The 22,434-nt window shown below is 36.6% G+C and overlaps 1 protein-coding gene across 5 annotated transcripts in view; it reads right to left on the bottom strand.

Moving 5' to 3' along the window:
• The window catches only part of st3gal3b (ST3 beta-galactoside alpha-2,3-sialyltransferase 3b), a 60,127-nt gene extending 38,867 nt beyond the window's left edge, over positions 1–21,260 (bottom strand). Inside the window, exons 1-5 of one of the 5 annotated variants that reach the window (XM_056260789.1) lie at positions 21,077–21,260; positions 15,792–15,940; positions 12,801–12,875; positions 1,970–2,041; positions 1,562–1,609 (exon numbers count right to left, since the gene is read on the bottom strand). In XM_056260789.1, coding sequence (XP_056116764.1) covers positions 1,562–1,609; positions 1,970–2,041; positions 12,801–12,875; positions 15,792–15,900 — 304 coding nt within the window. In that variant the 5' untranslated portion in view covers positions 15,901–15,940; positions 21,077–21,260. The remainder of the gene's footprint in view (positions 1–1,561; positions 1,610–1,969; positions 2,042–12,800; positions 12,876–15,791; positions 15,941–21,076) is intronic. The other 4 variants (XM_056260790.1, XM_056260791.1, XM_056260792.1 and 1 more) reach the window with 4 other exon arrangements.
• Between the last annotated feature and the right edge of the window lie 1,174 nt (positions 21,261–22,434).

Below are 22,434 nucleotides of genomic sequence, written 5' to 3'. Positions count from 1 at the left end.
ACGATCTAAGCGCGTGGTCTAAAGCACACGGTGCAAGCGTACTTAGGGCGTGTCCGAATCCACTTTTGCTAGTTTAACGATGAGAAAAAGGATTGTCCCTATTCTCTTAATGAGGAATGGGTGTGTTTTGGGCGTAACGTGTAATAAACCAATCAGAGTCTCATCTCCTTTTCCCTTTGAAAGCCAGTTACTCTCGCGCCATGGCGGATTCGCTATTTACATGGTGGAATTTGCAAGCGGAAAGACTGAACACTTCTCTAGCGAGGAAACGGTTCTGCTTGTGCGCGAGGTTAAAGCGCGTGAGCAGACCAACTACAGGACAAGCCGGATTCCACTATATCTTTATCTACACAATACTAATCTTTTACATTGCAATCCTTTTATTTATAATATTTGGCATCTTTGTGTGCTGCTGCACGTCCATGTGTGTGTAATAAATAGGCGCATATTACTAATGCGCCCTTTAAATAATAAAACAAATACTGACACGATCACACTCCGACGCAGTTATCATTTTCACGTCCTGTGCCACGTTTAAATGGCAAATGCATTTGCGCGCATGGTCTCAAAACAAGGTGTGTTCGGGCACATTGTTGGCGCGTTGCTATTTTGAGGCAACTGAAAGACTGCGCCATTGACCAACTGAAACCTGGTGTAAACCCCTTCAATCTTCAACACACAACAGACATTGACAGTTACACAACTACCACTTTGACGCTTCAAAAAGTTCATAAAGGGATCATAAAACTCAAAAAACTAAATGAATTTAGCGGTTTAGTTTAAATTTTCTGAAGAGACACGATTGCTTTATACAATGAACAGATTGAATTTAGGCATTACTTCTGTCATGTCAAACTAGTATATAACAATTAAGCTTGCTTATAGGCTTTTTATACTACCACTTATGAGGTATGAAAGTACGGTATGAAATTTTAAATTGGGTTAAAGGAGAAACATTATTAAATGGAACTTAAACAATTAAACAATAATGGAATAAAATAGACACTCAGTTGCTATATAAAAATCCTAATGAAGAGAATACGCTTAAATAATGTATAGTTGTCGGTACACATCAAGCTTTTCCTGCGATTTTGCTGCCCGTCATGTGTACAGATCCTTCACATATACAATAAGTGCATTCAGACCCGGACACGCAAGTGGTAACGAACAACAATACCTTAGTTATGTGTACTAACTTTTATTTGAGAAAAAATATTTATAATAGGTGTTATGCAGCACATTTGAGCTTCTGCAAGAACCAATGAGGTTCATTCTAATTTTTGGGTGAACTACCCCTTTAAGGTACTGGTCAGGCACAAAGCGGGGCACCTTTCAGGTATCTGTCCTGACTGGTGTGAGCTTTGCTGTCATTCAGCACCACCTGTTGTACTGGTGCAAATTCATTTCATTATTTGTTAGTTTGTTTTCTCATATAGCATTTGGTGTGAAAGTGTCTTTCTTGAGTAATGTAGAGGAGGACATTATGTCTGGACTTCCAGGCCACCCATAATAACTGCTAGGGTTCTCATGTTGACCAGAGTGCACTCTTTGCAGGCTGTACCTGAGCCTACTGTTCGTCCCACGGAGACAGGACCCTCCACCACCGGCTCTGAAACACAAGACCATCAATTAGGCCTCGTGGTTCTGTCCTTGACACAATCTTCTGGAAACTTTGAGGTCACGCTGAATGACCCTCAGGCCAAACCCACAATCGCCAACCTATTTCAAACAGTACGAACTAGAAAGTTGCATTAGTTCCAAGAATGACATGAAGTTGAAAATTTCAGGATGCCCATCACCATAATTTCCAGCTGATACCATTAGCTGCCTGTGCAGTAAAATTGGTTATTTAAAAAAAAAAAAAAAAGCCCAGACGGATAAGGATGTTAGTGCCCAACGGAGAGCCCTTTGATTATTTCACCAGTCCCCAATAATCGCCACAACAGAAGGAGCGGTGGAGAGTTTCTACCTTTGGTCACTGGGGATTTGACAGTATTTTTAGTGACTTTACTGACTTTTACTGTGGCCGTCACATCTTTATCTGTGAAACAAAAGAGTTAAAAATTAGCAGACCTGCTATATATGTGCAAAGTCAAACAGATAATAAAGGTAAACATTATGAACATGCAGAAACCAAAAACACACATTAGTAAACAGTGCCTTCAGAAAGTTCAGGTTTTATGCCACAGATATTCTTTCAAAATGGACAAAACCAGCTTTGAAAACGATTACACTTGAGTCTTGAACATTTAACACTATATCTCCACTGCGTCAAAGCAGCATGTCATCTCACAATTAGGGGTGGGCGATATGACCATCTATCACGATAGGAGTAATTTTATTTCACGATAACGATATATCACGATATATATAGTTATTTTTGCTTTGAATAAGGTTTTTATATCACAATTTTTAATACCATTGAAATTTCATAATTCTCATCAGCAATTTTAATAAAAAATAAAAAAAAATCAAGCTTACGGAAGACAAGTAAACAGTCAATGATAAAAGAAAGAAAAAAGAAACAAATTACAAGCAATAGGATAAAAAAAATACAATAGAACAGACACAAATGAAATAGACCTGAAAAAATTCAAGCACTAAATAAGAAATACTACATAAATTGTATATAAGTAATTAAATGTACAAAAAACACTGCAGTTTTCACTGTGCAAATTAAATATAAATGTATTTTTATTAAAGTTAGAAAAGTGATTTAGCCAGGAGCAGTGAGTCTTTTGTTGTTTGCTTAATATTAATGGCACAGACAGCAACAGGAATATTAGGCTATTGCCACTTTAAGACCAAATGCACGGATCCAATATACTGTGACACATACGCTTTCTCAACTGTTTACGCTCACTTAAGAAATAAATTATTGCGTTTATGAGAAAACTCGCAAAAACTGACATTTTGATACATAAGTGTGTGTATTTGGCTGTTCAAACCCAATTAGGTGGCAAAAAGACCTCAGTTCAGTACTCATGCACTCTATAAGCAGCGGCCTCATGTGCGTCTCTCAGAGCTCAGAAACCATCTCTCAGACACATATACCGAAATGAGTTCTTACATATCTCTTTCACTGCTTTTCACGCTTAAATGATTTAAAATCATTTGTTTTTAAATTTCAATGTTTAAATATAGCTGCGAGCAGCGATTACGGGCCCAAGCCGGTGGCACCGCAACCCCGGTGCCTTTAGTTACCTAAAGGCACCGGGGTGGCGGTACCACCGGCTTTGGCCCTTCATCGCTGCTCGCAGCTATATTTATATATATATATATATATATATATATATATATATATATATATATAAAGCCGGTGGCACCGCCACCCTGGTGCCTTTAGGGTTATTGTGCACGACGTGCAAAAACGTAACCCTGCTTTGACTGTCGAAAAGAAGTGTGCTGTAGAGCTTGTATCAGTGTGGGCTCTGCAAAAGTGTGCATTGAGGGCACATATCAACCACAAAGTATGCGAGAGCAACCTTCTGAAAGGTCAGGTCTACATCCAGGTCTACATCTGCCGTGTGTTTACATCATAGTAGTGAAGTTTGAAGCAATCAGGTGATTTCAAAGCTTTTTGAAAGTGACAGACTTCCTGCTGCCAGTTGGTGGCGCTATAACCGGGGTGGCGGTGCCGCCGGCTTTGGCCCTTTCATCGCTGCTCGCAGCTATATTTATATATATACACACACAAACACACACACACACACACACACATATATATATATATATACATAAATATATATATATTGTTTTTTTAAGAGACAAGACAGAATATTACTTGCCTGATCTGATTAGAAAAATAGTGTTTGTGTGTGTGTGTGTGTGTGTGTGTGTGTGTGTGTGTGTGTGTGTGTGTGTGTGTGTGTGTGTGTGTGTGTGTTTGTGTGTGTGTGTGTGTGTGTGGCGTAATTGAACAATGTAGACATAAAAACATACTCCGTCCTTTTGTTCATACAGGACATTATTCAAACTGCAAAGTGTTTACTTATATTTGTGTACACTTGCAATAAAACACAACATTGTGCTTTTGTCAAGCTATAAACTCTTGTCAAACTGTAAACTACAACTGTCACCCAACCAAAATCTCTTACACACACACACACACACACACACACACAGTTTAAAAGCAAAAAATATCAAACAATCCTATTTAAAAACAGTCTGTGGGAGCCATCTTTTGGACATTCATCATATCGCATTGGTTTTCATTTCTTGTCATCAAACAGAGCCCTAATCTGTTTATTTTTTCAGTTACACATTCTACATTGATTAAAAAAGAAAAATCAAATGTGTTTTTATTTTATACAGAAATAAATAATCTATCATTCAGATGAGACTAAAGTTAGTGTTAGTTCAAATTTTAAGGAAAACAAATATATGATCTGAAATATAGCACATTCATTTAAAATTCATTCAGGTTCAATTACCAAACATACAATCTTAATGTAATTTAAAGCAAACAATACATTTAAAATATATGGGTTGTATGACTATTTTTTAATATAAAAAGATATATATCCAAAAAGACAAGGCCTAAAGTTTAACAAGGGTTAAACTCTTATCACTGTAACAGACACAATCACACACACAATCACACACACACACACACAAGTCAAATCACTTACATTTTACATGCAATATTGACTTTTTTTCTGTTTCAGCAGCGAAAATAGTTAAACAAAGATCAAAGCAGAACCATCGCGCATCTCACAGCAACGCGTTCTCATTACTGAATGATTCAGCATTTTGAACGAATCGGTTGACTCAAAGATTCAATGACCAATCAATCCATAAACATCTATCTCATTCATGAATGACTCAGTCGTTCAAACGAATGAATCAATGACTCGCTCATTAAGACGGTCGCCTGGCGACACCTAATGACGGTTTAGTGTTATGTTTAAAAGTATCATTCTTTCCAACGATTGTTAATTAACTCATATTTGAAACATAAGCTATATTTATATATATACATACATATACACACACATACACAAAAATAAAATAAAAACACATTTGAAACGTGTTTGCTTACTAAATTGTGAGCTGAACGAAAGTTGCAGCAAATATCAGCAACAGGAGTCAAATTTCATTAATCACGAGAGTGAAGAGCTGACTGAAAAGATGATGACGGAATAGGCTATTTTATGTAAAAACGCCTATTTAAGCGAATCTGTCATTGTACTCTTTTATTGTTGTGTTTTCCGTGAAAAATAACAGACTATTGAACTCACAATTCAAGCAATCGGGCCCCGAAATTGCACTAATTTTAGTGACACTAAAAAGTATGCGGCTGCACTGGCATTCATAATGGTGCGCGTCCATGGCGACGAGCGAGCAGAACAGAGCGAACGTTTAGTTAATTTCTACTTCCATAGGAATTCATTCGAGCGCCACCATTTCAATGTCTGTGCGGACGTCCATATTATACTTTCGCTTTCAAGTTAGTGTTTTTAAACCCCCCAGCGGGAGGTTTACACAATTGGTTTACACAATCACACGTTGATTAACCGGTGGGAAAATATTCCCATAGTAACATCCCTAATATATAAATATTTATAAATTCAATAGGCCTACCTGATTTTGAACACAAGAGGGCAGTATAGCACTATATATGATTTGGATTATTATTATTTTTGACTAAACAACCATTCTGGCTGTTTTTAAACTTAAAAATAATTCTTAAATTGAAAAAAAGGAATAAAATGGGTTTAGTTCTAATATTTGTATAATTTTATATAAAAATAAATGGTGTATAATTACATTTTAGAAAGATATGAGACATGCCCTGATTCTTTTTTTGACATTACTTGAATCCCTCAACCATAGCAAAACCGTTTGAGATATTCAATATCTGTTCACAATTTAGCATCTTCAATGTATTTTCATCATGTTGAAAAAGTTTGGCATGAATAAAATAAACTACTTAGGAGGAGTAGCTAAAAACTCAGAATCTGAAATCCACATTCAAACCAAAATATCTGACTTCCTGTTGGTCGTAGCTAATTACGGTAAATTAGAAAGTTGTCCGGCTCGAAGAGTACAATATACATATCGAGTTTTGTTACTGTAGATAAAACTAACCCCCCCACTTTTGTCAAAAGCATTTAGAAAGTGACACACTTCCTGCTGCCAGTTGGTGGCGCTATAACTTTGACTCACAATAGTCACATCCATGTGATCGGCCTCTTACAGCGATCACACTGCTGAAGTTTCATCAAGATCAGTTAATGTATGCAGAAGTTATAACGCACTTCTTGTTTGTTGTTTCTCGCCATAAATTCGTTTCCTCGCCACGGCCAAACCGTTCGAGATATCAAAAATCCCCTCGCAAACTTTCATCCTCAATGTCTTGACTTCATGCTGACCGAGTTTCGTGCCGTTTGTTTGAATTCTCTAGGAGGAGTATTTCACATTCCATTGCGTGTGTTTTACCAACAACCCTAAATAGCCGACTTCCTGTTGGGCTGGGGTAAAAAGTAAGAGTGTGAAGTATATATGAAACGAGGAGATCTACATGTGTACCGAGTTTCATATTATTACATGCAAGCGTGTTTGATTTATGGACCATGTTTTCGGACCCCGTTCCAGGGGGCGCTGTCGAGCCCCCCTGCCACGCCCGGGTACCATCTTCAGCCCGGCCCTGATGGCCGCGGGTTCTGACATGTGTGCAAAGTTTCAGGAGTTTTTGAGCATGTTAAGGCCTCCAAAAGTGTCCAAAAGGTAGCAGAAAAATAATAATAATAATAATAATAATAATAATAATAATAATAATAATAATAATAATAAATAATCCTAAGGAAAACAATAGGGCCTTCGCCCTTTGGGCTTGGGCCCTAAAAATGCATGCAAGCTTTTGTGGCAGCGCAGCACATCAATGTCACGTGAGTGCGTAACCGCAATGGAGACGATAGTCCAAAATCTCTCCCGGTTGACATGATGAAACAACAATACATGATGATTAACTAACTGTATTTTTCTATGTACATTTCTGAAATGCACTTTCTGTAAAGCTGCTTTGAAACAATATGTATTGTGAAAGGCGCTATACAAATAAATTTGAATTGAATTGACAAATTTCTACCGGTTAATCATGTCTACCAGTATATCGCCCACCCCAACTAACAATATTCACTAACATGGTCCAATCAGCTGTAAGCAACATTAAAATTAAAACAATCCTACATTTTTACATTTTTGTGAGCCTATAAAAACAAGTTATTTTAGAATAGTAAATATTACACTACTGCTACTACTGCATAATTAGCTAAAAAACAAAGATGATTTAAATTAGAAGGCCAGAAATCACATGCTAAGTTTGACATAATGGTAAGAAGATATTTAATAGCTTTTATTTTATTTAAGGATAAACATCATAGCAAAAACGTAATAGTTGTAATTAAAACAATTTTATTTCAGACGAAGAAGAAAAATAAAGTGTAGCTCTACAGCTCGTCACTTTAGCTTACTTTAACCAACTGAACTTTCAATGCAGGCAGCTCCAGTGATTATTATGGGATCTTTTTAGTTTGGATGCATCATGAGGCTTGTGTCCGGTGTAGAGTAGATACAGTGTAATAGCTCTACTATGAACCTGGATCTGGGCGAGCTCTCCACCCTGCAGACTCTCTAAAGCTCAATAACATTTTATTTAGAAAGAGCATTTGCAAAAAAAATGTAGTTTAAAATTGTTTTTGCCCTCTCTTTGTCATTTATCATCAAAATAGGGTTGCGTTTCCTTCCCTTGTACCATTTTCAGAGCCATTTATTGTGATTTGTCTTTACAATGTCCTGAAGTGCCTTTCATAACAGGGGTGAGGTTAAAAAAAAACATCCCAGGTTCACAAAATTTTCCAAAATAAACTGGGCGCAGCTGTCGAAATGTGCCGTTTATAATTAATCTAACTTTTTCCACAGAGGTTCAAGATACCAAAGTCAGTGAAGGCAAACATGAATTGAACAAACTGAAAACAACGTGCTTGCTGAACACTAAATAATCTCAGAGACTGTACATGAGGAGAGGAATAAATGAAGAAACCTGCCAAATCCATTTCCTCAGCTGCGTTTCTGAGAGCCAATAAGAAACCATTAATCAATAAAACTTCAAAATAATTGCAGCAACCAAATAGTTATTTGCCTAATCATCGGCCTATAGCACAGACTCTTTTCCATATGAAATGAAAACACTTTATTCTGTCTTATCAAGTAGAACATCAATCATATTTACACTATTTACACATTTCAGGCCCTTTTGCAGATCAGGAACACAGGGACCGTTCTGACTGGTCTGCACCAGGACCGAGCATCCGAGCCATTTTCCAACAGCATGCTAAAGTACTTTAGTGTTAGTGCTGTACATGATAAACATCATGCTGTGTGTGTGGACTGAAACTGCCTTTCCACTATCTCCAAAATTCAACATTTGATAGTCGCATTACGCCCCCTAGTGGCAGTTGCATCGAACTTACAAATCATTTGTGAACCAGCCTTTACCCTCCGCTTATTCAAAATGAATGAATAATAAATATACTATTAATACATCCACACAAAACAAATGACCAAAAAAAAAAAAAAGAGCTATATAATGCAAATAATGACTTCAAATATAAATGTTCATTGCAGCCCTTATTGCAGAAATGAAAAACAAAAACGAAAAAAGGGGGGCAAATACTCACTTTGTTTTTTTTTACTAATCTTAGGCCTGGTTTTACAGTAAGGGCTTAGATTAAGCCAGGATTAGTCCTTAGTACAATTAGGATTTTTAAGTAGCTTTTATAAATGTTCTTTGTTTGTTTATTACATTTTTAACACCATGTTAACATCGAGGCTATTTACATGGCAAACACAAGGTCTCCCAATACATACAATTTAAATTATTATATAAAACATTTCAACTTGACATAAGATAGAAAATCTAAAATACATTTGAGGGATCCATTAAGAATATTCCATGTAATCATGCCTATCAATAGATAAAAACCAATGTGTAAGTGTTGAGTGACCCAGTCAGCACTTGATTTAAAGTTATGGAAATTTCAACAATTATGGGGTGACAAGACCTTGAGTCAGAGGCAATTAAAAAGTTCCGTTCTTGACCCTTCTCAATATTTTCCAGAACCAGGAGTAATGTTCGAAGCCTCAGCTGTGAAGACAAAGCCTTGGTCCGAAGTTAAAATGCCATATTGTTGATCTCCTACCAGTTATCGGTCTATAAATGTTCTTTAGAAAAAAAAAAAACATCTTGAGACAAAACAATGGCACAGACATAATTTTAAGATATCTCGGTGCAAGTTGTTTTTAGTTAAAACAACCCAAACATTCTTTTATAGTCTGGGACTAGGCTTAAGCCTTGTCTGTGAAACCAGGGGTTATTATTTTAACATGCAGTCTTGGTGGTTGCATGCGTTCTAGCAGCAAATACACATACGGTTGGTATAATAAACCATCATCACGCAGCAGCGGCCTCTGTGAATCTGACCCGTACTGTGGTGCTCTCCCTCCCTCTAGTGGCTGAGGAAAGATTGCAAATAGAAGTACCTTATTTGGGATTCATCCGATGAAAAATAAGAGTATTCCAATGGAAGACCATCAAGAACCTTGCATTAGGGATGTGCACAACGAATAATTTCATTAATGTTTAAACGGAAATGTTGCAACCAGCTAGTCGACTAGGTATTGTAAAGCGCCCGTGACAAGAGCTGTTGCTAGGGACCCAGTTTCGAGTCCAACATGTCCTGACCTGGGGCTGGTTGTATAAACTGCTAAGACTAGACTTACAAGTTAGGCATCACATTTCTTCCTTTAAGACTGTTCAGAACTGTTTTAAGTCAGTTACATAAAAACGTAGATTGGTCTAGTTTGATACTAAAAAGTAAGCCCGATTCACCCTTGACTAACCGGTAGTTGGTCATACTAGTACTTAGGGTTAGTTCACCCAAAAATTAAAATTCTGTCAGTAATTACTCACCCTCATGTTGTTCCAACCCCGTAAGACTTTCGTTCATCTTCGGAACACAAATTAAGATATTTTTGATTAAATCTGAGAGCTGTCTCACTCCTCCATAGGCTTCTATTGTAATTGAAACTTGCCGGCCCAGAAAGTTATTAGACGCATCGTTAAAATTAGTGATGACCGATATTGATTTTTTAAAACTGATACCGATTATTTGCATGTTTATGTGCCCGATAACCGATATTTATTTACTTCTGTTATACTTCTGTTTTTGACACAATTATTACAACACAACTGAACTGAACAAACCATTTTATTTATAACAATTACTCCCTCCTTTACATACAAAAAAAAAACTCAACTTATTTAAACACCAAAAAATAGAGGGGTCTGAGTGCAAAAAATAAAAAGCACAGTTACTTTGCAAACTGCCACCCCTGCCATCACTTAGATTTTTCCTCTTTTCAGTCATCTTAAAAAACAAAACAAAAAGTGTTGAAAGTTAGCAGTCTTTCATGTTAAATTAAATCTTCAAATTACAAAAAAATTATTATTTATATCATTTATATATAAATTATACATATCATTTATAAGCATCAGCAGCAACATTAATGTTAACAATAGGCAAAATAAATGTGAAGTCTAATGTTTTCAAATGGAGAAAAAACTCTCAACTCTGCAGAAATGTAATCTCATTTTAAACAGTTTTAGAAGGTTTATGTGCCGTTTAATAGGCTTAAGAGTGAGGAATAATACGCTAGGTAATATTAATTCACTGAATAATATTCGCTTGAATACATTTTCAGGAAAGTAACAAACAAAACAGCATATACATCATGGCATTTCTCAGAATTATTAATAATGTTTTTGTCGGTCTTGTTGGATTTTGAGACACTCAAATGTGAACACTTTTTATGTAATAATGATTTTCATGGGTACTTACAAATAAGACATACAAATCATAATATTGTAAGGGAATATAATGACAAGGAAAACAATATTCTTACAATGTTTATTTCAATTTATAAAACGGGTGACATGACTAAAATAATTACAAAATTGTAGAAAAGTCTACAAGACAGAAAATTAGAAAATACCCAATATATTAAAAATAAATGGGAAATGGAAGGAAATCATAGATGAAGATTGGGAAAGTATTCTTAAATCACAGTGGAAGACAACACATTCCTCAACCAGGAGAGAATTTGGTTGGAAAAATATTTTTGTCGGTCTACTCTAGATCATGAAATGCCTACTGACAAAGCGCTGTTTATCTATGCATTTACACAGAACTATACTCAACTGCGATCGCTCGTGGAGATAATAAATCATTTCCACAGATCTGTATTTATTTAGATGTGTATTAGAGAAATAATTAGCTAATATAATTTAGGGTGTTTTAAACAAGTGAATCTTGTTAAACGTTTCATGCAGTGGCCGAGCTTGAGCATTCCTGATCATCAACCCAGTTGATGTGAGTGCTCAGCAATATGAACTAACTTTTTTTTACGAGACTAATGGTGAGCAAATACAACAGAGAGAGAATTAAATTCAGCGCTCATTCATGTCTGTTTTATTTAATTCATGTAAAGTTACGTCTTTATTTGGACAGGACAGAGTTGGCGCCAGAGCAGATCTACTGGAGGGGCATTGGGTCATCAGCGGGGGGGGCACTGCCGTTTGAGAAATATTTTGACGCAAAAAAACGAAACCCCTTTTATTATTATTATTTTTATTATTAATAATTATTATTTGCGAATTTCCCCACCATTTTTTGCCAGGGTCGATATTGTCCCCAGCACTTTTAATCATCTCGCTGCACGGATGTACCAATACGAATAAATAAAACATAACTAAGAGGCGATCTAGCACGCTGAAATGTATTGTTTTTGAAATCAAGTGATCAAAGTGCTCGTTGACTGCGATCAGTGGTGCTGATAAAGTGTTCTCTTGTGGCTCGCGCAGCCACGCACAGTCTTCACACGGATGCGCGTTTTAATCCGTTGCGGAGAAATCACAAAGTAAAATGCACACAAACGTGTCCCTGCTTGATATACAACCACTGATAACCATAATCGGTTTTAATCCGCACTCAGGCAAAAAAAAAAACTATACGAGTGCGGATTAGAACCCAGAATCTCTGACACGCTTGTCTAAAGTTCTGCCACTGGACCATTAAAGCACATACAAAAAAAGTTGGATTGGATATATCTATTTCTTCACGTGAAAATTCCTGGCACCAACACATATTAGATCTCATTAAACGACAAATTAAACACAATGTACTATTTAAATAGATTGCTGGACATCGGTATTGTATAGCCTACATCTGATTTATGATTTAGCATTGTATTAGCAACTGTGGTAGGAGGGGCATCAATGACCGCTAGGGGGGGGCACGGCCCTCGAATGCCCCACCATAGCGCCGGCCCTGGGAAAGGACAATTTTCTTTATTCTGTGTTGTACATCAGAATGTAGGCTCACTATTGGCCGACGCTGGTCATGTGTATGATGCTGGCCAATAGTGAGCCTACGTTCTGACGTACAACCCAGAAGCGCTGCGCTGTTACACTACGTGAACTCACTCAGAGGCCCACATAGAAGCAAATGAATAGTTGAATAAAGTCGTTCTTTTTGTTTTGTTTTTGCACACAAAAAGTATTCTCGTCGCTTGATAAACTTAAGCCATGTGAGTGAGACAGCTCTCAGATTTAATAAAACATATCTTGATTTTGTTCCGAAGATGAACGAAAGTCTTACCGGGTTGGAACAACATGAGGGGGAGTAATTACTGACAGAATTTTCATTTTTGGGTTAACTAATTCTTTAAGACAGTCTTACCATAATGACTATGTTTATGGATCTGGTCCCAGATCTCATTCACCTTACTGTCTCTCAACTTTCCTGATTCTGGACCTATAAATAAAGGTAGAAACAATCCCATTAAAAAATTAATTAATTAATATACCCTTTTGAAACATTTGCTTGGTGGGCTCTTTAATATTGTATTAACAGTCCTGGATTTAAAGAAATATCTACATTTACAGTATTTCCTCTCGATGTATAAAAAGTAAATGGATCTGATCACCACTTTGAACAAAGTATAAAGGTACCGAGGTAATGGGGGATTACAATTTAATAACTTCAAATCAATAGCAGTTTGCACTACAAACTCTATAACGTTTCATAATTGTTTTCTGACACAACATGTCCTCTTCTGTGGATCTGATAAGCCTAAACAAACAAGGAGCCTCTAGAGAACAGGAATGAAATCCCTCTTGAAACTCATTTCATAAGGAATGTTGGTATCGTGCAAAATCAGGGTAATCTTTTCCATCGTCTTTTCCAATCAGGGCCGTTTAAACGACGCCCTTTTCAGCTAAAAACAGCAAACTGTTTTTTAGTGTTTTGGCCATTCATTTACACAACAACGGTGTTTTGGGGGCCTGAAAATTGTTTCAAAATTTGTTTCAAAGTGCATGTTTTGGAAAATGATAATGTTATCGTCCCCGTGTAAACTACAAAACTTGAATTTGTGAAAACGGTGATGTCATGCACATGCATATTACGTGTTCAGTCTATAGGCACGTGGTGTTTCTTTACAACTACTTTTGAAAACATCGCCGTCTTTACGCGGAAAACTTTTCAATTTTTAGAAAATCGTTGTCGTTTAAACGTAACCTAAATCTCTTTGCTGACACTATGGATCTAATTAAAAAACCCTGCTAGAAAAACGCTCATGACTTCTTTTTCATATGGCTGATCAACTTTTTGAATAATTAAAATATATAAACACATTTAAAAAATATACTTATTATAATATTTAATGTCTTTTTAGATAGAATCACAATGCATTTGGGTCATTCTTAAAATATGGTGACAAAATGTACTGTTCGGTCACGAAAATAAATTCAAAGAAACGTCACTATAACAATTCTAAAAATATGATATGGTTTGAATATATTGTTTAAATATTGAGGGGCTTAAAAAAATATATCGTCCCCTTCATCTGGCATACATCTATAACATTTAGGCTACAATTACGGTAAAACATGCAAAAATAAAAAGCAAAAAAAAAAAATTTCATAAAAGTATTTAATAATACAAATATTTTGAAAAGAACATTTTAGTGTCCAATATTAGTGTTAGTGAGACAGACTTTTTTTGTCATGCGTTTAATACGGATTTTGGATTATTGCAAAAAACAAGCTCTGTGATCAACAAAAATGTATGATACTTACAAGTTTTGTCCATCAAATAAATTTTCACAGATGAACAGAAGCAAAAAGCTAAAGGTAAGGTCACAAATAACTTGTTTTTCCATCTCCACAAATGAGACGAGTGTCGTTCATTATGTCCTTGTTGAAGTAAATTGTAGTTTTCCTTGCTTTACCCCGGTCTTTAAGTAAAAAGATGACTGTGAAAAATAGTAGTATTTAATTAAATGCATTTATGGTGAGATTACTACATTTTATGTACGAACCATGCGCTGTCACTTTAATTCAGCGAGTGCAGCACAGCAGAAATAGACTCGGTGTAAACGATCTGCTGTATATACGCACCGCTCCTGGAACGGATCGCTGGACCGCATCCGCGTGCAGTGTGAAATACTGTGTCAGGCTACACAAATATTGATCTTGACATTGTAAGCCTCTTGTCTTTTTTACATGTCTTACACCGTACATTTAACTTAAAATATTTAATTTTGTACAAGAAAACAGCCAGTATTAATGAATTATTAGTAGCCTATTGTAGTGTCTCAGGAAATCTTGCTCACTTTTCCTTCAGACTCTAATGAAGGACACTCTAAAATGAAAATGCAGATATAGACCCTTTCACCAGCCAACAAATAAGTCAACCATTATAATAACTCCCACCGAACCAATCAGGGCCGGCCCTGACCAATTTTGCTCATTTTAAATTTCTCAATTTATCCAGAATCGTGCAGCTAAGTTCTCATGAGAGCGCAGAATTCAGTTAGCCTTTTTTTATTTACCAGGACAGTGCACCTGTAACATTGCAGAATTAGCCATGGGCTAGTGTTCATCTGAAGTCCTGTTGACCAGTTACAGTGGCACCCTAGGGAAAGCTTGAGGTTTAGAGATTGACACCTGTAGTGATTATAAAGGGAGGACTCAAATATTTAGCCAAGCAAATCCCTACCACACCTGTTAACCATATAACTGAAAAGGAGGATATTTGAGAATCTTTAATTCTTGCCCTACGGTCAAATGAAGCCCGGGTTATCACCGACTAAAACTAAAAATATTTGTGTGTAACTAAAAACAAATGCTGAAATAAAATAAAATATAAATCATTCTTAAAAAATACATAAACTAAACAAAAGTTAGAAATATTGCCTTGAAGTTAAAGCACTAAAATTATTAACTGAAAATAAATAAAAATAAATAAAAGAATATATATTTTAAAACAAATAAAATGACAAAAGCACATAATGAAATGACTATAAATGAAACTAAAATTAACATGAAAAGTAACATTATAAAAATAAAAGCAAATTCAAAATATTAATTAAAATAAAATAAAAAATAAAATAACACCGCTTTGAGCAAACTATTACAAAACACACAGTACTGCAAACTCTGTGAACCCACACAAGTATAATCACTTTGAGACGTGATCTGACCTAAAACAACCAAGCAAGCACGCAAGCGGACTGTTAAGCTTAATAATTCAACTGCCAGAGGGTCTAACAAACAAACTGTGGCAAACATACATATTGACTGAGCAAAAGGCGCCCACGTACAGAGAGCTCACAAACTGACTCACATTAACAGATAGATGGCAATACGAGGCCTGAGAACTACTCACGTGGCTTCTGGCCCCACACGTGCAAACGGAGCTTCCCAGAAGAGTAATAGATGAACCCCAAGACCAGCATGGGACACAGGACGAACAGTAGTTTGTGTGCAGGCTTCATGTTCCTCAACCATTCACATGGTACCGTGTTTTTACATCACCTAGAAACAGGATAGAAAAGTCAGGGAAGCTGAATCACATGTTGACAGCATGCAGTCAAGCAGACAGACTCTCATTATTAAAAGTACATAAGTCAGTTTGTCAGCTGAGGACATTTTTTTTTACACACGTTTTTTTCTCAAGAAATTGATACGTTTATTCAACAATTATGCATTAAATTGATTCTTTTTTAAACTTGCATAGTAAAATGCCCCAAAGTATAGTATGTTTAAAAGAGTATGTCAGAAAGTCCCCGGATGGTCTACTATTTCTGGTGGATTTTCGAAGTGTGGATCCGTGCTCACTCTAAAGGCTAATGTTGCCCACAACCCATTGCGGAACTACAAAACTTGGCGGATATGCGCGACCGACGGTGAGATATTCAGATAAAGGTTTGAGTGACTAATCATTTATATATTTATTTAATGTTATCCGTGTTATATTCCATCTGCAAAAACAATGTGGACTTTTATAAAGATCCGTTTGGCCATTAACTTTTAAATGCATCATCATTATGCATTAATATGAAGAGAGTTTTCCGCATGAAAGACACTCGACTGCAGGTCAACGCGCTCCTGTATTTCTCTCCGATACGGTAGGAAATTAAATTCCATTAAATGTGGAGGATTTTAACTGTGACAAGATGATTGACAGGCCAGTTTACTTTGACAGGATGCGACAGAGAGCAACCGTTAAAGACGCTATTGTATGACGTGATAGTATGTCCCAAAGCTTGTCTACTCTTCTGCTCCACACTCAAAATAATCTTTTTTTTCTTTACAAAAAGAGTACATACTTTTAGGGCGTAGTATAAGTAGGCGAATTGAGACGCAGGGACTGTCTTTGTCACTGAATCATTCATTCAATTGATTCGTTCAAACGGCTGATTCATTCAGGAAAAAAGCAAGTGACTGTCTTTATGAATGGGTCACTGTCACTGAATCATTGACTCACTAGATTCGTTTGAAAACGCAGATTCATTCATAAACGAAACACCCGTGTTTGCTCGGAGATGCACCGCAGGTCAGCTGTGATTTTGTTTGGAACTATTTTCGCTGACGAAATAGATACAAATCTGACAATACTTTTCTTAAAATGAAAGTCACTTAATATTAACTTCATGTTTATCGAATTGTTGAATAAAATCAGTATTACATTTGCCAAAGCCATTAAAACATTACATTAAAAAGCTGTCACTCGTCTTAGTTCATCGCAATCTCTCAAACTTCCCTTATAATCAATGTTGTCTACACTCCACAATGAATCTCTTATTTACATTGTGTCTATACTTTGTTATAATGAGAGGATTCACGAGCCTGCATAACTAAGCACTGAACAAACTCCAGCGTTTTGAGCGGATTTTAACTTAAACGCCTCTGATTGGCCACTGTGTCTCAAGAAATCAACAGATATGTCTGATATACATTGCTCAACGCTGCAAAAACACGTTCTCTCATCACGCTCTTTTTCCAGAGTGCAAACACAAATACGAACAAAGGGCGCTTTTCAAAATATGTTTGGCCAATATGCAGTTATTTTTTACAACTGAGGGTGCACCCTCTAGCACCCCATAGAACCGGGCCTGATCGGGTCCGTCGCACTGGTGCTCCTAAACACTATTTCACAGTCGCACACAGTAATTTTCAATGTATACAACAATGCAAATTATTTAGCTAAATAGTAATTTCCTACTACTTAACTCTGAAGAAACAGAGACAGAAAAACAGACAAAAAACCTCTGCACATAGTAACCTAGAATACGGTCTAACACTTGATGGCTGCTCTGTCAAGTCTTCGTCGTCAGTTAGGAACCTGGGTGTGCTCTTTGAAACAAATCTTTCATTTGAAAGCCACTTTTCTAGCAACTGTAAAACCGCATTCTTTCATCCTAAAAATATATCTAAAATTCTAAATTATGACATATGCTTTCAATGAAAATGTGGAACAGTTAGTTAATGTGTCCGTGATCTCAAGGGTAAATTATTGTACTTTTCTACTGGTTGGTTGCCCTGCACGCTTAATAAACTCGCTGGTCCAAAACACAGCAGCTAGAGTTCTTAGAACTAGGAAGCATGACCATATTAGCCTATTAAACATTGTGTAGATTTTTAAATATAATCGCTGATGACAAAGCACTAAATTGTTTAGCTCCCCAGTGCTTGAGCGAGCTCAACTAGAGTGCGCTATTGCAATCTCAAAATTCTGGCCAGTTAATACATATAGAATATCAAAATCAACTGCAGGTGGTAGATCCTTTTCATATTTAGCACTTAAACTTTTGGAATGGTCTTCCTAGCATTGTTCGAGAAGCAGACACACACTGTCAGTTTAAATCTAGACTAAAAACACATCTCTTATTCAAACCAGTTAAATGATTGTTAGACTGCATAAACTAGGTCAATCGGAACCGGAGGGGTATCCAGATCAGATGGTGGACCTGAGCCTAGACACGACCACAACGCATCCCTGAAGTGTCAGCAGAGATTGTGTCAACTAGACTCTACCCTGTGAAGGCCTCATCGACAACAACAACTGATCCACAACAAACCCGTCTCCATACTGTGATGACTCCAATCTTCAACCAGATGGAACTAGATAGAAGTCAGATTCTATCAGAACATTCAGAATATTTGATCTGTAATGCTGCCTGAATCATAATCATACACTGTTCGTTCGTTGGCCAGAGGAGAACTGGCCCTCCGACTGAGCCTGGTTTCTCCCAAGGTTTTTTTTCTTTCCATTCTGTCACCTGATGGAGTTTTGGTTCCTTGTCACTGTCTCCTTTGGCTTACTTAGTTGGGGACACTTAATATTCAACAATATTATTGAAACCATTATATGAGAACTAAACTGAGGTGGGCGATGACATTACTGTTTTCTCCAGAGCGGATATATATATATATATATATATATATATATAAATAAATGAACTAATAACTTTTTTTACAACAAAAATTAACCATCACTGAACTTACTTAAACTGGACTATGATGCTATTTTCTTCTAGATCTGTTGCATTATTTTCCTCTTATCACTGTGAAGCTGCTTTGAAGCAACCTGATTGTAAAAAAGCGCTATAAATAAAGGTGACTTGGTTTAACTACAAGTACACCTAATTATTATTTGAAACGAACCAGAAGATGCTTAATCATATCCTATATCTTTCCACCTGTAGTCCCTAATGACCTAACATGTTCAACATTGCAGAAAAACTACCATGCCAAGAACCTTTTGACTAAAATGTTTATTAGTTTCAGTGACATTTATTCATTCATTCTAATTTAGTTTTCATTTAATTTTACTCAACAAATCTCTGTTTAGTCTGTTTTGGGGAAGGTTACAACTTTGGTTTTCAAAATATTGTTTCAGAAATGCAAACAATTAAAGATATTGAAATTTCAACTTCATTTGGTTGGTTTTACGTTGGTGGTTTAAGTTAGCTTTAAGAAAAGTAATATGATTATTTGTAAAAGGAAATTTGATTTTTAATTAGTTTTTAAAAGGGGTAAATTAGGCTACCTTTACAATTTCACATGGGGTTCAGATTCAGTTAAATGGTCAGTTTACACCCAGATGGTGCAACTTACCCACTGACTCGGATCAACTTACCCCTAACCTGGGGTAAATTGAGCCACAGGAACACTTTCTTTTATAGACCTTTTCAGAAACCTTTGTCATATATATATATATATATATATATATATATATATTCTGATCATTTAAATTGATAGGAAACATCCTGAAATTGTACTACTACCTAAAGTAAAAAAAAATTCTCATCTTACCCCACACTCCCCTCAGTCGGTTGCAAAATTTCTGTTTAAACGTTAATGAAATTAGTTGTTGTACACATCTCAATGATAGCTTTGTGTGAGAAACAGCTATCATTGTGTGGCTGCCGTTAGCTCTTTCAACGGCTGCCTCACGAGCTCAGCTTCTTGTAAGTTTTCTCGCTGGAAACAGACATCATAAAATGAGAACAATTTTGTGTGGGGGGAAAAATACAGAAGCTCAAGGTGGATCAAAGTCTGTCATGATAATTGGTCAAACCCACTAAAATTGTTGTCATGATATGAGCAGCACAACAATAATTTTAAACTTCATTAAGTGCTATAGAGATTATGTTCCCCTGTATGATACCTCAATGCCACAGAAAAACATACAAATACAGAATATATAATCAAGAAGATCATAGTTAATACAGGTGTTCCAGCACAGCAACCGCAGGGAAAGTTCATCACATTAACCATAAACATGTTTCACTAACATTTGATGACCAGAAAGTGTCAACACATTTTATCTTCATTTAAAGGAGTAAATAGTTTAATCACTTAAAAACCTATTTTAATGCTGCTCTAAAAAATAAATAAATGCCACTTGTGTTGATAACAATTACATCTAAACACGTTGAAATGTTACTTGTTTGTCACACTGTATCAATAATTCACCCTATTAGTCTAATGTAACGTGGCATTTAAAACAAGTGAAAGACGTGAAAGTCAAGATCCATATTATGGTAGTCACTTCTCGATTTTATCTGGCTATTTTCAGTTCGTCAAAAGCACAACTGACTCGCAGTAACAGCACAGCGTGATAATGTTTCATCTATTTTAAAGTATGCAGATTTCGAAATGTGATAATGGCACTGTGATGTCCAGATACTGCATGTTTGCATTTCTCAAACTGAGAGCGCAGGCAGGCTAACGGTTTACCCTCCCCTTTACTCCACACACAAACCAATGGTAAGCTCTCAAGGTAAACACAACATAACCGATACATTTCGACACGTCAGACAACATAAACGCGAGTCTAGATCGAGAAAAGGGTTAGAATACGTTACATATGGTGGAAAATATGAAGGAAACGCGATGGATTATACGCGCTCAGGGGCCTAAAGCAAAGCAGCCTATTTGCGCTCATTCAGCTAGCCAGCCACACACAAACACAGTCCAGACGGGCTAAAACTCATTCTCAAGCATACAACATTTGGTTCTTTTTTTAAAAGCATCATACATTTGACGTTTGGCTTACCGGCGCCGAGTTAGTTAGTCGCGCAGATTGAACGCTCAGTGGTAAAACAACCGTACGTTATAAAGCACATGAAAATTACCCCTTCCACCGGGTTACATTCACATTACCTGTCCCCACTAGTCGTCAAAACCCTCGGGTTAAAACGTTATCGACCACATTTTTCCTTTCCTCCGCCGTTACTGTCCATCTCTCTTCAGTAAAATTCTGCGAGGATACTTTATCACCTCCTCAAAGCAACCAAAGTGAAGCTGCGTGTTGGTTTATTTGGATCTCTCTCTCTCTCTCTCTCTCTCTCTCTCTCTCTCTCTCTCTCTCTCTCTCTCTCTCTCTCGACACCGTTTAAGTGGGAGGTCTACAGACATAGTCCTAGCGGTCGTGTCTCAAATGTTAGTGAGTCGACTACATGGACATAAAAGACAATAATTAAAGCATTACAAATGTGCATTTTGCGACATCGCCCACGTGTTCAAATTCGAATGTTCGACTGTTTACAGTTCCCAAAAATGCAATCTAGTTCATTAATAAATCGATTGAACTAGTTTACAAAAACTATCCGAACGATTAAAATTTTAATTGGATTTGAATCAAATGTCTGCCCCCGTCTGGACAGTTTCCGACTCACCTCTTTCCGGAATGCCGAGAGCCGATAGCAGGGGCAGCTGATTTGGAGTGACAATTTTACTTCGGCTAAAGGACGCAAGGCAGTTACTTTTTACATTTATTGCCGTATATATATTACAATAATGTTTCAAATTATATTATAAAAAAAATATTTTCAGATGTAAATAAATTATTGTCCATTAATATGCCTAATTTGTTTCTAAATGAATTTGTTCAAATGAGCCCAATCTGCATAGCCCTTACATAAAATTCAATAAACACATGAATTAATAAAACCGTAATGTGTCTACTTGTTGGAACATTTTAGACTAGCATGTAATAGGCCCTATCACACAGGCATGTGAGTGATGACGTATACGTCATACAGGCATATAGCCTAATAATCGTTGAAATTATTATTTTAAGCGTAGGCCTACTGTTGTAAAGAACCGATTGCCTAACTGAAATGCTACGTAATCTTGTTGTGCCTTCCTTCAACAGTCAAATGTGCTTTGAATATTTATGTGAATGTGGCAGTTTCATGGCAAAGAATGCATCTTTTCATAGGCGTTGTCTTTCTGTTCACGTGGCAGTCTCTCCTCGTCAGCTATTGCATTATATCTTTGCAGTTGTGCGCACATGATGGGCCCAGTTTGTCCTTTATATGCCAGTGGGCAGCATTTTAGTTCCACCCTTGTTTGGAGTAGCTCTACACATGTTTTAGGCCTTTTTGGGCGATTATTAGGGGTCTACTGAAGATGCTGGAATCCTATTGTTACAGTTGTTTTTCTTCTTCCTTATTTTTCTGCCCTAAAAGTGTATGGGCATCAGAGTACGGTCAATCACAGAGACACCAAACCCAGCA

Source organism: Rhinichthys klamathensis, unplaced genomic scaffold (assembly GCF_029890125.1).
Source record: "Rhinichthys klamathensis goyatoka isolate OS25496 unplaced genomic scaffold, OSU_Roscu_1.1 h1tg000178l_1, whole genome shotgun sequence".
NCBI classification, from domain to species: Eukaryota; Metazoa; Chordata; class Actinopteri; order Cypriniformes; family Leuciscidae; genus Rhinichthys; species Rhinichthys klamathensis.
This window is presented reverse-complemented; position numbering and strand designations above follow the sequence as displayed.